The sequence below is a fragment of the Pongo pygmaeus genome, chromosome 8, assembly GCF_028885625.2.
Source record: "Pongo pygmaeus isolate AG05252 chromosome 8, NHGRI_mPonPyg2-v2.0_pri, whole genome shotgun sequence".
NCBI lineage: Eukaryota > Metazoa > Chordata > Mammalia > Primates > Hominidae > Pongo > Pongo pygmaeus.
In genome coordinates, this window is record NC_072381.2 from 99,788,646 (window position 1) to 99,809,923 (window position 21,278).

Here is a 21,278-nt window from a genome sequence, read left to right on the forward strand (position 1 = left end):
ACTCTTGGACTCAAGCAATCCACCTGCCTTGGCCTCCCAAAGTGCTGAGATTACAGATGTGAGCCACCTCATGCAGCCTCAGGTATTTCTTTATAGCAATGCAAGAACTGCCTAATACAGGCAGTTCCTAATGTTGGATCCACATACAGGTAGGAAACCTGAGACTCTGTGGTGGTCAAACAGTCTGCAGTTTCTACAGTCTCATTACAAACTTTGATCTGGCTGACACCAAGGATCTGTGACACAGTTCTGCTGAGGAGTCTGACAGCTGCTTTGCTGAAAATGTTTGTGGCTCTGGACCAGGCTCAGAATCAGCACAACCTCATTTGTCATTTGTAGTGTAAGAAGGGTCTGAGCCTCAGACTCAGGACTTGTTGCCTGAATTCCTCAGCTATGCTTTCTTCTCCCACACCTTCCCACATGCCAACCCTGGGGATATGCTTAACTCTGTTTTTGCCCCCTGTGGCTGCTGAGCAGAACTACCTCTGTACTTTGCCCTCAAGCAGCAAAGTCCCACACCCAAGCTTTTGTGGAAGATGCCAATGATGACATTAGCAGGTGAAGCCCAAAGACAGCATTTTGGCAAGGAGGTGATATTGGGATAGGATCATTTTTCTTATGAAGCGTTTGGGGGCCCCAGTGGCCATCAGGTCTCCTGATGAGTTGGAATAGAGGCAAGAAGTCACAAATTGAAGTCTTCCTCCCTCTTTAGTGAGAATCTACAGTAGATGCTTGTAAGCCCAGCTGAGGCAGGAGGATTGCTTGAATCCAGGAGGCAGAGGTTGCAATGAGCCAAGATCTCGCCACTGCATTCCAGCCTGGGTGACAGAGTGAGACTCTGTCTCAAAAAAAAAAAAAAAAGAAAAGATGAGCCTGGAATATCTTGCTGTGCCAGGAAGTAAGGAATTGCTTAAGGATTGAGGGGGACATGACAAAAGCACACAGAATCCAGTCATTAGAAGATAATTTGAGCACCAAAGTAAATAATGTTATAATGGATTATAACCCATTGAACACAACTGAATTTGTGATTCCGTAATGATATAAATAAATACATGAATACATTAAAAACTTGGTGAGGAATATATAGTTATGTAGTATCAAGAATCTACCCACGTAGTATTTCTTTTTTTTTTTTTTTGAGATGAAGTCTCGCTCTTGTCACCCAGGCTGGAGTGCAGTGGTGCTATCTTGGCTCACTGTAACCTCCGCCTCCCAGGTTCAAGCGATTCTCCTGCCTCAGCCTCCCATATTTCTTAATTACAAATGCAGGAAGAATGACATTATGGTGGAGGACACAACCAGACACTATAATCAAAAATCAAAGTAAACATCACCCATAATGGAACAGATTGAAATTTTTGTCACCAGATATGATGCAATGAGAAGTCAAAGCATCTTCTGTGATATTCCTGCCAAATCTTCATAGCCAGGATCTGATTATGAAGAAACATCAGATAATCCCAAATTGAGAGAAATTTAGAAACTCCCAACCTATGCTTTTCGAAAGTGACAAGGTCAAGGAGGTTGAGGAAAGACTGAGGAACTGTGTCAGGCTGTGGTTGACTAAGAAGACATGACAACTAGTTGCAAAATGTGATTCAGGATTCTAAACGGGATTCTGAAATGAATACCATGAATATCATTGGGACTTATTGAGGAAACACTAATGGAAATGAGGATTAGATGGCCCTAATGCATCAATGTTAATTTCCTGAATTTTAAAGTATATTTTGGTTATATAGTCAAATTGCCTTGCTTATAAGAGCTATATACTAAAATATTTCAGGTTTAGAACTTCAGGTCCAAAATTACTCTCAAATGTTCAAAATAGAGAAAATTCTCTGTTTGTACCTCCAACTTTTTATTACATTTATAGTTATTAAAATTATATAAATATAAAATATATATGCATTTGTGTATATATGTGTATATATAGATATGCATATATATAGATATGCATATATATAGATAAATGATACATATAAAACCAATAATGGACTCATATCTAATCTATGCAAGCCCTTCACAAAAGATTTGATATTGCCAAAGGACATTTGAAAAAGCACCCGGCATCATGAAGCTTCACTGAAATGCAAATTAAAACTACAATAAGATATTATTACACACACATCAAAATGGTTAAAATGAAAAAAGACAATATACTAAGGGTTGGCAAGAAAGAGAAGCAGCTGGCACTCTCAGTACAATTTTAAATTTATTAAACCATTTGGACAATTCTTTGGCAGTCATTAATAAAACTGAACACATGCACATCCAGCAATTATGCTCATAGTTATATCAACAGAAATCCTTATATTGGGATAACAATGTATTAGAGTAGTAACAGCACTATTCACAATAGCCACAAACTAGAATCAACTCAAAAGTCCATAACAATACAATGAAAAGATAAATTTTGGAATTGTTATAAAATAAAACACTCTAAAGTAACCCTAACTTACGTACTGCTATTTGTGACAACACGAATGAATCTCACAAACACAAAATTAAGTGAAAATACTAGATACTTAAAAATACATAATGTGATTCCATTTATATTACATTTATATGCCTCGCAAACAGGCAAAACTAACCTATGGCATAATACTGGAGATATCTAGTTGGGGAGGAAGGTAGGAGGAGACATAAAGGGACTTCTGGGGTCCTGGCAAAATTATTTTTCTTGACCTGTGTGTTGATTACACAGATATGTTCAATTCATGATAATTCATTGAGCTATATACATTTAGGATGTTTCCAACATTCTCTTTGTATACTACACTCCAGTGAAAAGGTTTATTTAAAAACAGGCAGTTTGCATTCACAATTTCACCCAAGCTGAGGTTTGCATTACTCTGTCACTGTGGAGTGCTTCAGCCAGATGCCCTCCTGACCATCCATTTGGGCAATGAAAGGAAATCTCTGCAATGTGAGAATCACTGAACTGGGAATTAAAACCTGGATTCTTAAAAAATAAAGATTATGTATTAATGCACTGGTGACAGTTCACCTCACTTATTCACCAATTCCTTATTTCTAATAATAAAGTAGGGATTAGGCTGGTGGATCTCTGAGATCTCTTGTCTCTAATTATCTATGTTTCTTTTATTCTTTGAAAGGACCAGGCAGAAGTCTCAACAGAAAGGAAGAACAGAGACCCATTTTTCAAGAAATAAAATAATTGTTTTAAAGAAAGCCATTGAGGTCATTTTATCTAAAACAAGGTAGTGCACTTCTTTTAGAGTTCAGAGCTATGTGAGCCAAGCAGTAAAATAACTTTTTCTTTGTCTCAGATAAATTATTCACCAAAACCTCGACTGACTCAAATTCTAAAGGTTACAAAACCACACCCTAATTGTAATCAACCTATGTTGCAACTGTTGAGTTGGTTAATGTGTATTTGAAAGTCACTGATTATCCTGAGTAGTGAAATATTGCCTCATAGTACATGGTAAGTAAATGTTGGTGACTCTAGTTGAACTGAATTTCTTGCTTGGAGGGAATGATGTAAGAGTTAGGAGATAGGGTTCCAGCCTCAGCCCTATCATTTTCAGCCTCTGTGTCCTTGAACAAAATACTGAATCTCCAAGGCCCAGCTTCCTTATCTCTAAAGTGGAAATAATTTTAACATAGGCAAGGGTAATTGAAAGAATCAAAAGAGTTATGATGGGTATAAAAATTCTCTGTGAATTGTCAGAATCCCTGTAAACATGTTTGATAAAACATTGTTGATATGGGGTTTGACAAAACTTAATTTTTCCTTACTGCAGTTAGAAATAACTGCACTAATCCAGTATTATTTCCAATAGCCAAGCTGTAGAAACAACCTAAGTGTTCATTCACAAATAAATGGATGAAGAAATTGTGTTGTATATTTATATACACAATGAAATATTTTTTAAACTTTAAAAGGAGATACTGCCATTTGCAACGACGTGGAATGAACATGGAGGATATTATGCTAAGTGATATGAACTAGATACAGAGGAAAAAAGATTGCATGATTTCACTTATATGAAGAATCTTTAAAAAGTCAAATATGTAGAAACAGAGAGTAGAATGGTGGTTACCAAAAGTGGGAGCTGGAGGAAATGGAAAAAAGTGCGTCAAAGAGCACAAATTTGTGGTTAGATAGGATGAATAAGTCTAACGATCTAATAAACAGCAAGAGGACTATAGTTAATATACTATACTGAAAATTTGCTAAAAGAGTAGATTTTAGGTGCTTATACCACAAAAAAGAAGTTAATTATAGAATTGATGAATATGTAAATTTGTTTAACTGTAGTAATGATTCCACTGTTTATATGTCTACCAATGTTGTATACCTTAAATATATACAATGGAAATAAACAAGTAACTGTACTAGTCATTTAGAATACCACAATGACATCTTTACAGAATATGCCTGTGTACAAGCATTGCCATTAGTGATCTAGAAATGTATGCATCATTTTAGTGATATATAGAGCCTCATGAGCATTAAATGTCATCTCCTGTTCAGGTCTGCACAACTGTGTTTGTTCTGTGCCATGGGTCTGTTTAATGATTTCCCTACCTCCCATTCACCACTGAAGCACATGCCTGTTGTTCTGCCTATAATTCCCCTTCCTTGCTGTGCAATATTTCATTCCATTATTTCTGACACAGACAGACCAAAAAAGCAACAGAAACAGCTGTGTCTGGAGGTGAGTGGGAGCTGGAGAAGCCATAGTTTCTGAGATCTTACCCACTTAATTCTCTGAGAGCGGCTCTTTCCTCAGTTATACTGAGTAGGTTTCAGCTCTTCAGTGACAGAGAGGGGAGAAATCCTAGCTTTTATTTCTTCTCTTGAGAATGTACAGCCCTGTTATTTTGTGAACAATGTGGTGTAGATTCAGAGTGAGGAATGTTTTCAGGATTCATTTTATTTTGCTAAAACTGTTCTCAAGGCAGCTCTGGTGTAAGTGAGAATATACCACAGCAGGCGTCAGAAGATCTCAGTTCAAATCCCAGCCTGCCATTTATGAGCTGTGGGACACTGGACAGGTCATCTGTTCTCCTAGAGTCTCCCTTTCCCCATTTGAAAAATATGAAATAATATTCTCAGACGTCCAGTGTTTTTCAGAGGGTTTAATGGAAAAAGGTGTGTATGTTTACTTAGTTAATTGATAACCGGTTTAGCCATTTAAGATGAATGAGTTTGTTAGCTGCTTTATGTTTAGGCAGCTGTAATGTTAGTACTACATTAAAATATTTCAAAAGGATCTCATTTTTTAGGAAAATGATCTAGTGTTTGAGAAAGCATTATAGTGTGGCAGTCTTGCGGATCCTTAGCTCAGCTAGGTCCGAGTTGTCTCATGCAGGAAGAATTAGGCACACAGACACCGGAGAGTGAGTGGAGTAGAATTTATTAAGTGAAAGGAAAACTCTCAGCAAAGAGAGAGGCCCTGAAAGCAGGTTGCGGATTGCCACTTCACAGTTGAATACCAGGACTTTTATAGAAAAGCTGATGAGGCTGGGATATTTATTTGCGTAAGGCGTGAATTGCTGGTGTTTCCACCCCTTCCTTCACATTGCACGTGTGGGCTCTTAGTCTAAGCCACTCCATATTGATTTATTTCCCTTACTGCGCATGTGTTAAAGGTAGGAATTTTTCACTGCGGGCATATTTAGGCAAGCTCCCTGTGCAAGCTCTCTTATCTGCACAAAACATCTAGTGTAAGTACTTGGGGTTTTTGTGGATTGGGCAATGACCTGGAAGGGTTGGAGGTTCTCTGGGGACCCTTCCCTTACTGCCTACCTAATGCAAGCTGGCTAACTCCTCTCAATAGGATAAACATTATTTTATGTACCAGGGATATAATACACAGATTGCCCTCAAAGTCATATTTCCAACTGGTCATCAATCTAAAAATCCAAAATTTTGAATAATTTTTTGATGAAATAATTTATTTCATTGGTTCTCAATTTTGGCTGCACAGTAGAATGGAACCACCTGGGGTGTTTGAAAAAACCTAGGCCTGGCCGGGTACAGTGGCTCACACCTGTAATCCCAGCACTTAGGGAGACCAGCCTGGCCAACATGGTGAAACCCTGTCTCTACTAAAAATACAAAATCAGCGGGGTGTAGTTGTGCACGCCTGCAATCCCAGCTACGCCAGAAGCTGAGGCAGAATCGTTCGAATCCAGGAAGTGGAGGCTGCAGAGAGTTGAGATCTTGCCATTGCACTCCAGCCTGGGCAACAAGAGCGAAACTCCATCTCAAGAAAAAAAAAACAAAAAAAAACCTAGGCTCTGCTTCAGACTAGTTAAACCAGAATCTCCAGGGTGGGGCACCGGAAAGAGCAAGAAAAAAGAACATCTTATTTTTATCTTTTTCAGTGAGTCAATGTTCATTCAGAAGAGAGATTAAAGTGCTTCTTGCTGACTAGTCACAGAGTCGGAATCACAGGTGGATTAGTAGGGAGTGTCATAAAAGCCTTGAAGTGAAAGCCCACAGTTGTCTTACTGAGAAGAGAAGCCTTCAGTGGATCCAGCTGTGGCTCTGGTGCTCTGTCTCTCCTGTTTGTTTCTCCTTTCACTCTGGAGACAGAGCTCTGGAAGAGGGAGGCTCCTGTCTGGCCCCACTCCTCTCCCAATTATTGGAAATATCCTGCAGTTAGATGTTAAGGACATGAGCAAATCCTTAACCAATGTAAGTATGCTTTATGCTCCTCCAGTAATGTACAAGGTGTATTTAACCGCACGATTCTTAAAGTTTTATTTCATTTTAAAGTGATAAATGATAATTGTATATATTAATGGGGTACAATATTACATTTGGATACACGTATAGATTGTGAATTGATCATATCAGGGTAATTAGCATATCCATCATCTCAAATATTTGTCATTTCTTTGTAGTGAGAACATTTAAAATCCTCTTTTATAGCTGTTTTGAAATATACAGTACATTAATATTAATTATAGTCATCTTGCTGTCCAATAGAACACCCAAGCTTATTCCTCCTATCTAACTGTAACTCTGTACCTGTTGACCAACGTATCCCCTTATTTGGCCCATCTCCACTTGCCAGCCTCTGGTAGCCACCATTCTAATCTCTACTTCTATGAGTTTAACTTTTTAAGATTCCACATAGAAGTGAGATCATATATCATATTTGTCTCTCTCTGCCTGGCTTATTTAATTAATATGATGTTCTGTAGATTCATCCATGATGTCATAAATAAGAATATTTTTTCCTCTTTAAAAGGCTGAATAGCATTTCATTGTACATATATGCCACATACAAAATCCATTAATTTATTGGTGAACACTTAGGTTGTTTCCATATCTTGGCTATTGTCAATAGCACTGCAATAAACATGGAAGTACAGACATCTCTTCCACATACTGACTTAAATTCCTTTGGGTATATACTGGTAGTGGGATTGCTGGATCATCTGATGGTTCTATTTTTAGTTTTTTGAGGAACATCCATACTGTTTTCTCAAATCGCTATGCTAATTTACATACCCAAGGTTCAATTTATTCCACATCTTTGTCAACACTTGTTATCTTTTTATCTTTTTGATAATAATAATATCTATGAGTGGTGATGAAATATCTCATTGTGGTTTTAATTTGCATTTCTCTGGTGATTAAATTTGTTGAGTATTTAAAAAATATATATTGGCCATTTGTATGTCTTCTTTTGAAAAATATCTACTCAAATCCTTTGCCCATTTAATTAATTAATTTATTTATTTGTAGAGACAGGATTTTGCTGTTGTAGGCTGGAGTGTAGTGATGGGTTCATGGTTCACTGCAGCCTTGAGCTCCTGGGCTCAAGCCATCCTTCTACCTTAGTCCCCCAAGTAGCTGGGGCTACAGGTGTATGCCACCATGCCTGGATAATTTTTTAATATTTTGTAGAGATGTGGTCTCATTATGTTGTCCAGGCTGGTCTCGAACTCTGGGGCTCAAGCAATCCACTCACCTTGGTCTCTCAAAGTGCTGGAATTACAGACATGAGCCATTGCACTTGATCCCTTTGCTCATTTTAAATAGAATTATTTATTTGTTATTGAGTAATTTGAGTTTCTATATATTTTGGATATTAGCCCTTTATCTTATGTCTGATTTGCAAATATTTTCTCCCAATCCATGGATTGTCTCTTGACTGTATAACTTGTTTCCTTTGCTGTGCAGAAACTTTTTGGGTGGTCAGAATCTCATTTGTCTAGTTTTGCTTTTGTGGCCTGTACTTTTAGGATCACATCCAAGAAATCATTGCCTAGACCAATGTCATGGAGTGTTCCTCCATAGTTTCTTCTAGTAGTTTTTAGTTTCAGGTCTTATGCTTAAGGCTTCAATTCATTTTGAGTTAATTCTTGTATAAGGGTGAGATTAGGATTCTCTTTTATTCTTTGCATATGAATATCCAGTTTTCCCAACACCTTTGGTTGAAGAGTGCTTTCCCCATTGTATGTTCTTGGCACCTTTGTCAAAAATCAATTGATTATAGATGTGTGGGCTTATTTCAGGGTTCTCTATGCTTTTCCTTTAATCAATGTGCCTGTTTTTATGCTAATGCTATGCAGTTTTGCTTACTATAGCTTTGTAACATATTTTGCAGTTCAGTGGTGTGATGCCTCCAGCTTTATTCTTTTTGGTTAATTTGCTTTAGTTATTTGGGGTCTTTTGTGGTTCCATACAAATTTTAAGATTGTTTTTTCTATTTCTGTGAAGAATGAGATTAAAATTTTGATAGGGATTGCATTGAATCTATATATTGCTTTGGGTAGTATGGACATTTTACCACTATTAGTTTTCCCAATCCATGAACATGGGATATCTTTGCCTTTATTTGTGTCATCTTCAATTTGTTTCATCAGTGATTTGTAGTTCTCAGTATATAGATCTTTCTCTTCCTTGGTTAAATTTATTTGTAAGTATTTTATTTTTTGATGCTACTATAAATGAATGGTTCTCTTAATTTCTTTTTTAGATATTTTGTTGCTAGTGTATAAAAATGCCACTGATTTTTGCATGTTGATTTTTTATCCTTCAAGTTTACTGAATTTGTTTATCAGTTCTAGCACTTTTGTACTGAAGTCTTTAGGATTTTCTACATATAAGATTATGTCATAAGGAAACAGACAATTTCACTTCATCCTTTCCTATATGAATACATCCTTTCCTATATGAATATTCCTATATGAATATTTTCTATCTTTAGTCTAATTGCTCTGACTAGGACTTCCAGTACTCTGTTGAACAGAAATGGTCAGAGGGGGCATTCTTCTCTTATTTCTGATCTTACAGGAAAAGCTTTTAGCTTTTCACCATTAAATATGATGTTAGCTGTGGGCTTGCCACATATAACTGTTAATGTCACATAGAAACTTCTGTATTACTGGAGGCCAGTTATTAAAGGTTATATGTTATATTATAGGAACATTCCTCAACATTCCTCCTGTACTACCAGAGGCCGATTATTAAAGTATGTTATTGTAAAGCAAATACTTCCTGTGGAGTATGTTTTTCTTTTTTGTCATTGTCAGAAATAGTGGAATAAAATAATGCATTTTGCCAGAAGAGAAACATTTCAAGTGGTAAGGTAGAATCAAAATGATAAAGGCCTGCTGCTTTCTTTGCTTCACAGTCATTTGCTATATTTTTTTGCCTGAAGGAAAATGGTAATGGGAGTGTTTTGTGATTAAAGATTTTGAGAAGTCAGTCACTGTATATGCTACGTATTTTGCTTAGATTAGCCATGATCGTTAAATGTCTTAAAAAAGCAAATCATGCTGGATGTCAAAGAAATATCTATGAGTTCATCATAAACAAATGAATTAAAGAAAGAATTAATTAGTCAGGGCCATCTGGGTGGTAACAGAATATTTATGGCCTCTGTACAAAGCTGCTGTCTGTGACCTATGAGTGTATAGCATGGAAAACATTGTTCCTCTGTGAGATGCCACACATCCTGATACTATCTCTGTTGGGTCCACTCTCTTTCTGTGGTGATTATACCAGTGGATCTCAAAGTGGGCTGGGCAGTAGAATCATCTGGGTGATTTAAAAAGGTGTAGATTATTTAGTATTGATGACAGGACTCCTGCATCAGGATCCCTATGGGATGAGCTTTGCAGGAGATCCTGAAGCAGTGTCCCAGCAGCTGATTATTAGTCAAAATATGGACATTAGGAACTGATAAATTGCTCAGGCTCACAGGTTGACTAAGCAGGCTTCAAATTTGGACCTTCTGTTTATCAGTTGTGGGACACTGGCAGTGAATTTGAAATTCTTTAAAATACAATCTGTCTTATCTGTAAAACAGAGTAAACAAATCTAGCTCAAGGTGTTGATGTGATGATTAAGTTTAATAGCCTGCATACTACTTGCTTGGCACATTGAAGGCACTGTATATATGCAGCTAAAACAATAATCATCATCTTTGTGTAAAATCTGCAAATATTTGAAGCTGTATTTGACAGGATAATCATATCAACATTATGATGATAATATCAGTCTGAATCATGGACAATATATAGACCAAATACTGAGTTTTGCTACTATTTGAACCTCCTTTTCTATGTTTAGTTCTCAAAAGTCTATGGCCCTGTGTTCACTGTGTATTTTGGCCTGAAGCCCATTGTGGTGTTGCATGGATATGAAGCAGTGAAGGAGGCCCTGATTGATCATGGAGAGGAGTTTTCTGGAAGAGGAAGTTTTCCATTGGCTGAAAAAGTTAACAAAGGACTTGGTAAATGTGCATGTATTGTGTGTATGTGTACATGTGTATGTATTGGGCAGTGGTTATAGGGATAGGGAGGATAGAAAACAGGCTTGAAGAGCTCCTGGGACAGAACTTGACCTGTCCACGTGGCTGCCAAGTGTCAGCTCTCTTGTCCTTGTTTGGATTCTCCCTCCTAGCTTCTGTTCTCTGTTCTGCTAGGAATCCTTTTCAGCAATGGAAAGAGATGGAAGGAGATCCGGCGTTTCTCCCTCATGACTCTGCGGAATTTTGGGATGGGGAAGAGGAGCATCGAGGACCGTGTTCAAGAGGAAGCCCTCTGCCTTGTGGAGGAGTTGAGAAAAACCAATGGTGGGTGACTTTTTTTTTCCTGAAAAATGTTTTCTAAAATTTATTTTATTTTTAAATTGATACATAAGCTTTATACATATTTATGGGGTATGTGTAATATTTTGTTACATGCACAGAATGTATAATGATCAAGTTAGGTGTTTAGAATATGCATCACTTTGAGCATTTATCATTTCTATATGTTGAGAACATTTCAAGACCTGTGGTCTAGCTATCTTTAAATACGCAATACTCTGACATTAACAGACTGCTGTCTTCTCTAATGACATCCCTGGAAACCTCTTAGGGGCGGCCAGATCTTTCATGATAGTCAGTGGTTGTTGGTCCTCATACGGAGGTTGGAGGTTTGAAGCAGAGAGCCAAGGGAGGTTTTGTGCACCTATGCTTGTTGTGTTTGTACACAATGACTATGCATACGGTGTGAGTATAAAAGGCTCATTTAATCCTATTGTGTCCCAGGCTTGGTTTGTTTTCAAATCATTACAGCATGAATTTAGAAGGTTTTGTCTCATTTTTTTCAAATTATTAAACAGCAATGTTTTTCCCATAGTGTAATTGTGAGTTATCTATTCTAGAACATTTCACCAGGGATACTTGTGGCACAGACATAGTGGGAATGACTTCTTTACATCTTTTGCGCATGGAACAACTGATATGTAGTTTCATTTGGTTGGTCTATATTTGTACAGTCAGCCTCACTAAAACATGTCTGGGGGTTTATTCTAAGGTCTGTGTCTACAATTTCTACCATAATGATGCTTATCTATGGTTTTAATAGACTAGGCATCTTTAGTGTAGCTTTTATCAATTTTAATTTCCCTGTTAATTAAGAACTAATTAAAATTATCAGTTGGTGTTATTTAATGTTACTATTTACTGTAATGTTTTATATATTTTAAGAAAATATATGCTATAGCATAGTCTTTCAATTTAAACAAATGCCAGCTTATAAAATGTTTATTTAAATAAATTTTAAGTATTATTAATAACTCTTTATCCTACCTTCCCTTGTTGTACATTAGCTCTGTATTCAGCTTTCTTTATATTTTCCTTCATCTTTATTTGTGTATTAATCATGTTTTTTATTTTCTATGTTTTTATGATGCTTCGACATCTTGGGGATTTTGTGGTCCTAGAAAGGACTGTCCCTCACAAAGTCAGACAGTTCCTAGAGATAGCAAATATCTTCCCCACAGTATGTCTCTGATTTACAAAGCAAACTCTCCAGAGCCAGAGCCCCATCCACCTTCTTTATCAAACTCTCACACATGAATCCAATACAGTTGTCCCTTCTTATCAGTAAGGCATTGGTTCTAGGACTCCTCTTGGATACCAAAATCCACATAGGCTTAAGTGCCTTAGATATGGCATAATATTTGCCATATATTGGAGAATATTGACAATATTATTTATAATATTTCCCAATATTAGAGAATATTGACAAGAAAAAAGGTCTGTACATGTTCTGTATAGATGCTTGTTTTGCTCTGAATATTTTTGATTTGGGGTTGGTTGAATCCATGATACACCATGGATACAGAGTGCTGACTGTATTCTCCTTGTCTTAAATTATTATAGGGCCAGTTATGGGACAACTATGGGCCACCCCTATATCCCAGAGCCCACAGAAATTGTTCAAACCATCTATTCCCAGGCTTACACAGTCTATGCACCCTATCTCACTCCTTTCTTCCTGTGAAAACCCCAATGAAGTCTTGGCCCCATGGTTTCATTTTGCTCTTGCTGCCTCCTGACGAACCCTGGTACTTCCCCATGTGGCTCCCCGCACCCTCAACATGGTGTGGAGTGCCCCTCCTCTAGGAACTGTGAGCAATGTGCTATCTTTTCAAGGGAAGTCTGTTTTGGGGCAACCTGATCTGTTGACCTCACCATATCTACATAGAAACAAAATCCTCGGTGAATTTTTAAACAATTGGATTTGGGAGTAAAAGTTTATTTATCCTCTCCCCATCCCAGTTGGACTCACCTATAAAGTTCTTGTCATAATGAGTCTGATTTTCAGCTTGGATTACAAATTACCCTGGTTTTTATTATCTCACTGATATAGTTTGGATGTGTGTTCCCATTCAAATCTAATATTGAAATGTAACAAACTACCATCAGAGAATACTATAAACACCTCTATGCAAATAAACTAGAAAATCCAGAAGAAATGGATAAATTCCTCGACACATACACTCTCCCAAGACTAAACCAGGAAGAAGTTGAATCTCTGAATAGACCAATAACAGGCTCTGAAATTGAGGCAACAATTAATAGCTTGCCAACCAAAAAAAGTCCAGGACCAGATGGATTCACAGCCGAATTCTACCAGAGGTACAAGGAGGAGCTGGTACCATTCCTTCTGAAACTATGCCAATCAATGGAAAAAGAGGGAATCCTCCCTAACTCATTTGATGAGGCCAGCATCATCCTGATACCAAAACCTGGCAAAGACACAACAAAAAAAGAGAATTTTAGACCAATATCCTTGATGAACATCGATGCAAAAATCCTCAATAAAATACTGGCAAACCAAATCCAGCAACACATCAAAAAGCTTATCCACCATGATCAAGTGGGCTTCATCCCTGGGATGCAAGGCTGGTTCAACATACACAAATCAATAAATGTAATCCAGCATATAAACAGAACCAGTGACAAAAACCACATGATTATCTCAATAGATGCAGAAAAGGCCTTTGAAAAAATTCAACAATGCTTCATGCTAAAAACTCTCAATAAATTAGGTATTGATGGGATGTATCTCAAAATAATAAGAGTGATCTATGAAAAACCCACAGCCAATATCATACTGAATGGGCAAAAACTGGAAGCATTCCCTTTGAAAACTGGCACAAGACAGGGATGCCCTCTCTCACCACTCCTATTCAACATAGTGTTGGAAGTTCTGGCCAGGGCAGTCAAGAAGAAGAAGGAAATAAAATACATTCAATTAGTAAAAGAGGAAGTCAAATTGTCCCTGTTTGCAGATGACATGATTGTATATCTAGAAAACCCCATTGTCTTAGCCCAAAATCTCCTTAAGCTGATAAGCAACCTCAGCAAGGTCTCAGGATACAAAATCAATGTACAAAATTCACAAGCATTCTTATACACCAATAACAGACAAACACAGAGCCAAATCGTGAGTGAACTCCCATTCACAATTGCTTCAAAGAGAATAAAATACCTAGGAATCCAACTTACAAGGGATGTGAAGGACCTCTTCAAGGAGAACCAGAAACCACTCCTCAATGAAATAAAAGAGGATACAAACAAATGGGAGAACATTCCATGCTTATGGGTAGGAAAAATCAATATTGTGAAAATGGCCATACTGCCCAAGGTAATTGATAGATTCAATGCCATCCCCATCAAGCTACCAATGACTTTCTACACAGAATTGGAAAAAACTACTTGAAAGTTCATATGGAACCAAAAAAGAGCCTGCATTGCCAAGTCAGTCCTAAGCCAAAAGAACAAAGCTGGAGGCATCACGCTACCTGACTTCAAACTATACTACAAGGCTACAGTAACCAAAACAGCATGGTACTGGTACCAAAACAGATATATAGACCAATGGAACAGAACAGAGCCCTCAGAGATAATGCCACATATCTACAACCATCTGATCTTTGACAAACCTGAGAAAAACAAGCAATGGGAAAAGGATTCCCTATTTAATAAATGGTGCTGGGAAAACTGGCTAGCCATATGTAGAATGCTGAAACTGGATCCCTTCCTTACACCTTATAAAATAATTCAAGATGGATTAAAGACTTAAATGTTAGACATAAAACCATAAAAACCCTAGAAGAAATCCTAGGCAATACCATTCAGGACATAGGCATGGGCAAGGACTTCATATCTGGAATACCAAAAGCAATGGCAACAAAAGCCAAAACTGACAAATGGGATCTAATTAAACTAAAGAGCTTCTGCATAGCAAAAGAAACTACCATCAGAGTGAACAGCAACCTACAGAATGGGAGAAAATTTTTGCCATCTACTCATCCGACAAAAAGCTAATATCCAGGATCTACAATGAACTCCAACAAATTTACAAGAAAAAAACAAACAACCCCATCAAAAAGTGGGCAAAGGATATCAACAGACACTTCTCAAAAGAAGACATTTATGCAGCCAAAAGACACATGAAAAAATGCTCATCATCACTGGCCATCAGAGAAATGCAAATCAAAACCACAATTAGATACCATCTCACACCAGTTAGAATGGCGATCATTAAAGTCAGGAAACAACAGGTGCTGGAGAGGATGTGGAGAAATAGGTACAGTTTTACACTTTTGGTGGGACTGTAAACTAGTTCAACCATTGTGGAAGTCAGTGTGGTGATTCCTCAGGGATCTAGAGCTAGAAATACCATTTGGCCCAGCCTTCCCATTACTGGGTATATACCCAAAGAATTATAAAACATGCTACTATAAAGATACATGCACACGTATGTTTATTGTGGCATTATTCACAATAGCAAAGACTTGGAACCAAGCCAAATATCCAACAATGATAGACTGGATTAAGAAAATGTGGCACATATACACCATGGAATACTATGCAGCCATAAAAAATGATGAGTTCATGTCCTTTGTAGGGACATGGATGAAGTTGGAAACCATCATTCTCAGCAAACTATTGCAAGGACAAAAAACTAAACGCCACATGTTCTCACTCATAGGTGGGAATTGAACAGTGAGAACACGTGGACACAGGAAGGGGAACATCACACACTGGGGCCTGTTGTGGGGTGGCAGAAGGGGGAGGGATAGTATTAGGAGATACATCTAATGTTAAATGATGAGTTAATGGGTGCAGCACACCAACATGGCACATGTATACATATGTAACAAACCTGCATGTTGTGCACATGTACCCTAAAAGTTAAAGTAGAATAAAAAAAAATAAAGAAAAGAAATTCTTGGTTGAAAATTCTTTTGTTTAAAAATGTTGAATATTGGCCCCCACTGTCTTCTGGCTTGTATGGTGTCTGCAGAGAGATCTGCTGTTAGTCTAATGGGCTTCCCTTTGTGGGTAATGTAACCTTTCTCTCTGGCTGCCCTCAACATTTTTTGCGTCATTTCAACCTTGGCGCATATGATGATTGTGTGTCTTGGGGTTGCTCTTCTTGAGGAGTATCTTTGTTATGTTCTCTGTATTTCCTGAATTTGAATGTTGGCCTGTCTTGCTAGGTTGGGGAAGTTCTCCTGGATAATATCCTGAAGCGTGTTTTCCAACTTGGTTCCATTCTCCCCGTCCCTTTTGGATACACCAATCAAACATATGTTTGGTCTTTTCACATAGTCCCATATTTCTTGGAGGCTTTGTTCACTCCTTTTCATTCTTTTTTCTCTAATCTTGTCTTCTCACTTTATTTCATTAAGTTGATCTTCAATGTCTGATATCCTTTCTTCTGCTTGATCAATTTGGCTGTTGATACTTGTGTATGCTTCATGAAGTTCTTGTGCTTTGTTTTTCAACTCCATCAGGTCATTTATGTTCTTCTTGAAACTGGTTATTCTAGTTAGCAATTCCTGTTTTTATCAAAGTTCTTAGTTTCCTTGCATTGAGTTAGAACATACTCCTTTAGCTTGGAGGAGTTTGTTATTACAAATCTTCTGAAGCCTACTTCTGTCAGCTTGTCAAACTCATTCTCCATCCAGTTTTGTTCCCTTGCTGGTGAAGAGTTGTGATCCTTTGGAGGAGAAGAGGCATTCTGGTTTTTGGAATTTTTAGCCTTTTTGTGCTGTTTTTTCCTCATCTTCATGGATTTATCTACCTTTGGTCTTTGCTGTTGGTGACCTTCAGATGGAGTTTTTGCATGGTTGTCCTTTTTGTTGATGTTGATGTTATTGCTTTCTGTTTGTTATTTTTCCTTCTAACAGTCAGGCCCCTCTTCTGCAGGTATGCTGGAGTTTGCTGGGGGTTCACTCCAGACCCTGTTTGCCTGGGTATCACCAGCAGGGCTGCAGAACAGCAAAGATTGCTGCCTGCTCCTTCCTCTGGAAGCTTCATCCTGGTGGGGCACCAGCCAGATGCCACCCAGAGCTCTCCTGTATGACATATCTGTCAACCCGTGCTGGGAGATGTCTCCCTGTCAGGAGGCTTGGGGGTCAGGGACCCATTTGTGGAGGCAGTCTGTCCCTTAGCAGAGCTTGAGCGCTAGGCTGGGAGATCCACTGCTCCCTTCAGCACCATCAGACAGAAACGTTTAAGTCTGCTGAAGCTGTGCCCACAGCCACCCCTTCCTCCAGGTGCTCTGTCCTAGGGAGAGGTAGTTTTATCTGTAGGCCCCTACTGGGGCTGCTACCTTTCTTTCAGAGATGCCATGCCCGGAGAGGAGGAGTCTAGAGAGACAGTCTGGCTATAGGGACTTTGTGGTGCTGTGGTAGGCACTGCCCAGACTCATCTTCCCAGAGCTTTGTTTACACTGTGAGGGGAAAACCACCTACTCACACCTCAGTAATGGTGGACACCCTTCCCTCCCATCAAGCTTGAGCATCTCAGGTTGACTTCAGACTGCTGGGCTGGCAGTGAGAATTTCAAGCCAGTGGATCTTAGCTTGCTGGGACCCATGAGGGTGGGATCCTCTGAGCTAGACCACTTGGCTCCCTGGCTTCAGCCCCCTTTTCAGGGGAGTGAATGGTTCTGTCTCACTGGAATTCAGGTGCCACTGGGGTATGAAAAAAAGACTTCTGTAGCTAGCTTGGTGTCTGGCCAAATGGCCACCCAGTTTTGTGCTTGAAACCCAGGGCCCTTGTGGTGTAGGCACCTGAAGGAATCTCCTAGTTTGCGGGTTGTGACGGGTTGCGAAGGCCATGGGAAAAGTGTAGTATCTGGGCTAGATAGCACTGTCCCTCAAGGCTTCCCTTGGCTAGGGGAGGGAGTTCCCCAACCCGTTGTGCTTCCTGGGTGAGCCAATTCCCTACCCTGCTTCTGTTTGCCATCCGTGGGCTGGACCCACTGTCTAACTAGTCCCAATGAGATGAACCGGGCACCTCAGTTGGAAAAGGAGAAATCACTGGCCTTCTGCATTGGTCTCGCTGGGAGCTGCAGACTGGAGCTGTCATTTGGCCGTCTTGCCCCAATCCCAGTCCAGAACTTTGTATGTACCAAGCTGTGAAGTGAATGTTTGAAAACTGGAAATTTTGGATACTCCTATATGGTAGCTCTGGAAATCAGAGTCTTTCCTCTCTTTAGGGTGTTTTGTTGCCTGCTATAGTTTTTTTTTTTTTCTTCTGAAGGCTATAGCTTTCTTTAGTGACTTTTCAAAACTATTTTTGCAAGTCATGTGTGGTTTCTGAAGTCTTTAGCTTATGTTCAGCTAGTTTTGACAGAAATTTTCTTGAATGTGGAGAGGCAAAAAAGAGACACAGAAAAAATATATGTATTTATATATATAAATAGCAGAAGAAAGACAGAAGGAAGTAAGGAAAGAAACAAAGTAAGGAAGGAGGAAAGGAAGAAAGGAAGGTCTTTCAGATTGGCTGGAGCACTCCTTGTCATAGCCTTCACTTACTGCTTAAGTTGAGCCTGGATATCAGTCAGAGGTGAAAGTTCAGGATCTTCTCACATTTTTCTAATTTGTCTGTCCTGCTCTGGGCATGTTGATAACTTTCTAAATTTCTTAGTATACATAGGCACTTTTGAACATCCTAGTTTTCCAAAGAAACTGTCTCCCAGCTTTTATTCTCAGGATTTTAGTGCTGTACTGTGTGCCTTAACTATAATCATTTGCCCTATGTAGCTTTGGGTTGTTCATTTGTCTTAGGAGGTTTTTGAGAAATGTCCATTGCTTTTCCATCCTGAGTGAGTTTTGAATCAGGTAAAACAAAGGTGACTGCCTCATGTTAGCCCATGGTAGTCCTCAGACAGGTGAGAAAGAGAAACATATTTTTTGCAAGTAAGGTCTTCCGTGGTCCCTCTGGAAATAAGAACCAGGGTCCTCCACTGGGAACAGGGCTGCCCTTGACAAGATCATTGCCAAGCTGATGAGAGAGGTGGTACAAGAGCAAATAAACATACCACAAAGCTTACATATGCATCATGGAATACTATGTAGCCATAAAAAGGAATGAGATTTTGTCCTTTGCAGGGACATGGATGGAGCTGGAAGCCATTATCATCAGCAAACTAATGCAGGAGCAGAAAACCAAGCACCACATGTTCTCACTCATAAGTGGGAGCTGAACAAGGAGAACACATGGACCCAGGGAGAGGAACAACACACACTAGGGCCTGTCGGGGGCATTGGTGGAGGGAGAGCGTTAGGAAAAATAGCTAATGTGTGCGGGGCTTAATACCTAGGTGATGAGTTTATAGGTGCAGTAAACTACCATGGCACACATTTACCTATGTAACAAACCTGCACATCCTGCACATGCACCTTGGAACTTAAAATGAAAATAAGCCCACGAAGGTTTTCTACTATTTCTAAGTTGCCATTTTTTTTTATTCAGTTTTCCCTTGTCTGCTGTAAACCTTCAACTGATTTCCAGAGTTCTGTTAAAGTTGATTCTGCCTTTTTTGTTTGAATTTTTGGGTGTTTTTATGGAGAGATGGGCCCATGGAACTGTCTATTGTGCCAATTTTGCGGGCATTATTCTGTGAGGTGAGTGGTTGAACACTACAGCTTGTCCATATCTTAGCATTGTGGCATTAACATCTGGGAAAGGTAGATGATTTCTTTATTTTACGGACAAGAAAAGAAATGCCTGAATATAGAGCTGGAATTCAAGCCCATTAGCTGGTGTTTTTTTTCCACCAAACCCCCAAATCCAGTTTCTGGCAGTACTTTGGTGACTGCCCAAAAGCACACACTCAATGGAAATCCAAGTCCCTTGTTGAAAAGCTGGCATTACTCACAGAGGCTTTTCCTCTAATTCACACCTAGAGACCTCTTCATCACATTATTTGGCAAAAGGGGAGGATGTTTTGGAGAACAGATGCTACCAGGAAGTTCTGAATAGGATAGGGGTGTTTGCTGCTTCAGCAAGGTAATTAAGGTTAAGATGACAAAATGATTGGGTTTTGGGGTGTATAAACCATTAAAAAATTACAGTTTTGCCTGTGCTGAGCTAGCATGTCCCGAACTCTGTCTAAAGGATAATTGTGTGATTATCTCAACTACTCATGGAAGTATCTTAACTACTCTGGTGTACGGCTACTTATCCATAAAATGCTGAATTACATTTTATGGTGCCTTTGTACCCCTCCCAGTTATAAAAGAGTGATTCTATTTCTGAGGTTTCCTGCTAGGAGTAGAAATAGCAGGGAATGGCTTTGTGATCTATTTCATGTTGTTCAAATTTCCTTAACCTCTGTTCTTGTCTGTAAAATGGGAATTAAAGCAATTCATGGCATTCTATATTTCAATGCTACAGAGAAGAATTAATGTAAAAAAATGAGATAATTGACATGAAACTATTTTAATATTCTGAAAATAATATATGAGTATAGGAAATTATCATCTTTGATCCCTTGTTCAGAATTTTCTAACTTAAATCTTTCTATCAGTATAGTGGACTACTTTGTATGTATAATCAAATGCTCCTCTTACAGAGGGAGACAATTTTTAAAAATTCACTCCAGTTTTAAACCAGCAGTTGACTTATGGTATATGTCTTCAATACATGTGTTTAATTTAATTAATTTTTAAAAATCTTTAAGGTCTGCAATAATTTCCCTGCTCTCATCGATTATCTCCCAGGAAGTCATAATAAAGTAGCTGAAAATTTTGCTTACATTAAAAGTTATGTATTGGAGAGAATAAAAGAACATCAAGAATCCCTGGACATGAACAATGCTCGGGACTTTATTGATTGTTTCCTGATCAAAATGGAACAGGTAAAATGTTATTTGTTTGCCTGCATCTTGTGGTTCATTGATTAGTTCTATAATGATTGCTTAAATGGTGAGGCAAGAAACACTTCATGAGCACTTTATGTACTTATCATGTGTATGGATCTGGACGAAGCACCATGGGGAATTTATAATTGAATTGTTAAACAATTATAATATGTGAGCAGCATTGTTAGGTACTAATAATTTATCTCAGGAAAGACAGAATGCATGCCTTAGATGAAAGGGAAATACAAATAAGTTAGAAAATGCAAAATATAGCATCATAAATTGAAGGTGGACATGATCATATCACACAGCATATGGGAGAGTGTGGTGAAA

The 21,278-nt window shown here is 38.5% G+C and overlaps 1 protein-coding gene across 1 annotated transcript; it reads left to right on the forward strand.

The window, feature by feature from the left end:
• Positions 1-6,603: 6,603 nt before the first annotated feature.
• LOC129006336 (cytochrome P450 2C18) lies at positions 6,604-20,865 on the forward strand. The gene is made up of 4 exons (XM_063670004.1): positions 6,604-6,679; positions 10,574-10,736; positions 10,929-11,078; positions 20,766-20,865. Exons 1-4 carry the CDS (start codon positions 6,659-6,661, stop codon positions 20,774-20,776), a joined length of 345 nt encoding a protein of 114 aa, XP_063526074.1. The 5' UTR covers positions 6,604-6,658; the 3' UTR covers positions 20,777-20,865.
• The last annotated feature ends 413 nt before the right edge of the window (positions 20,866-21,278 follow it).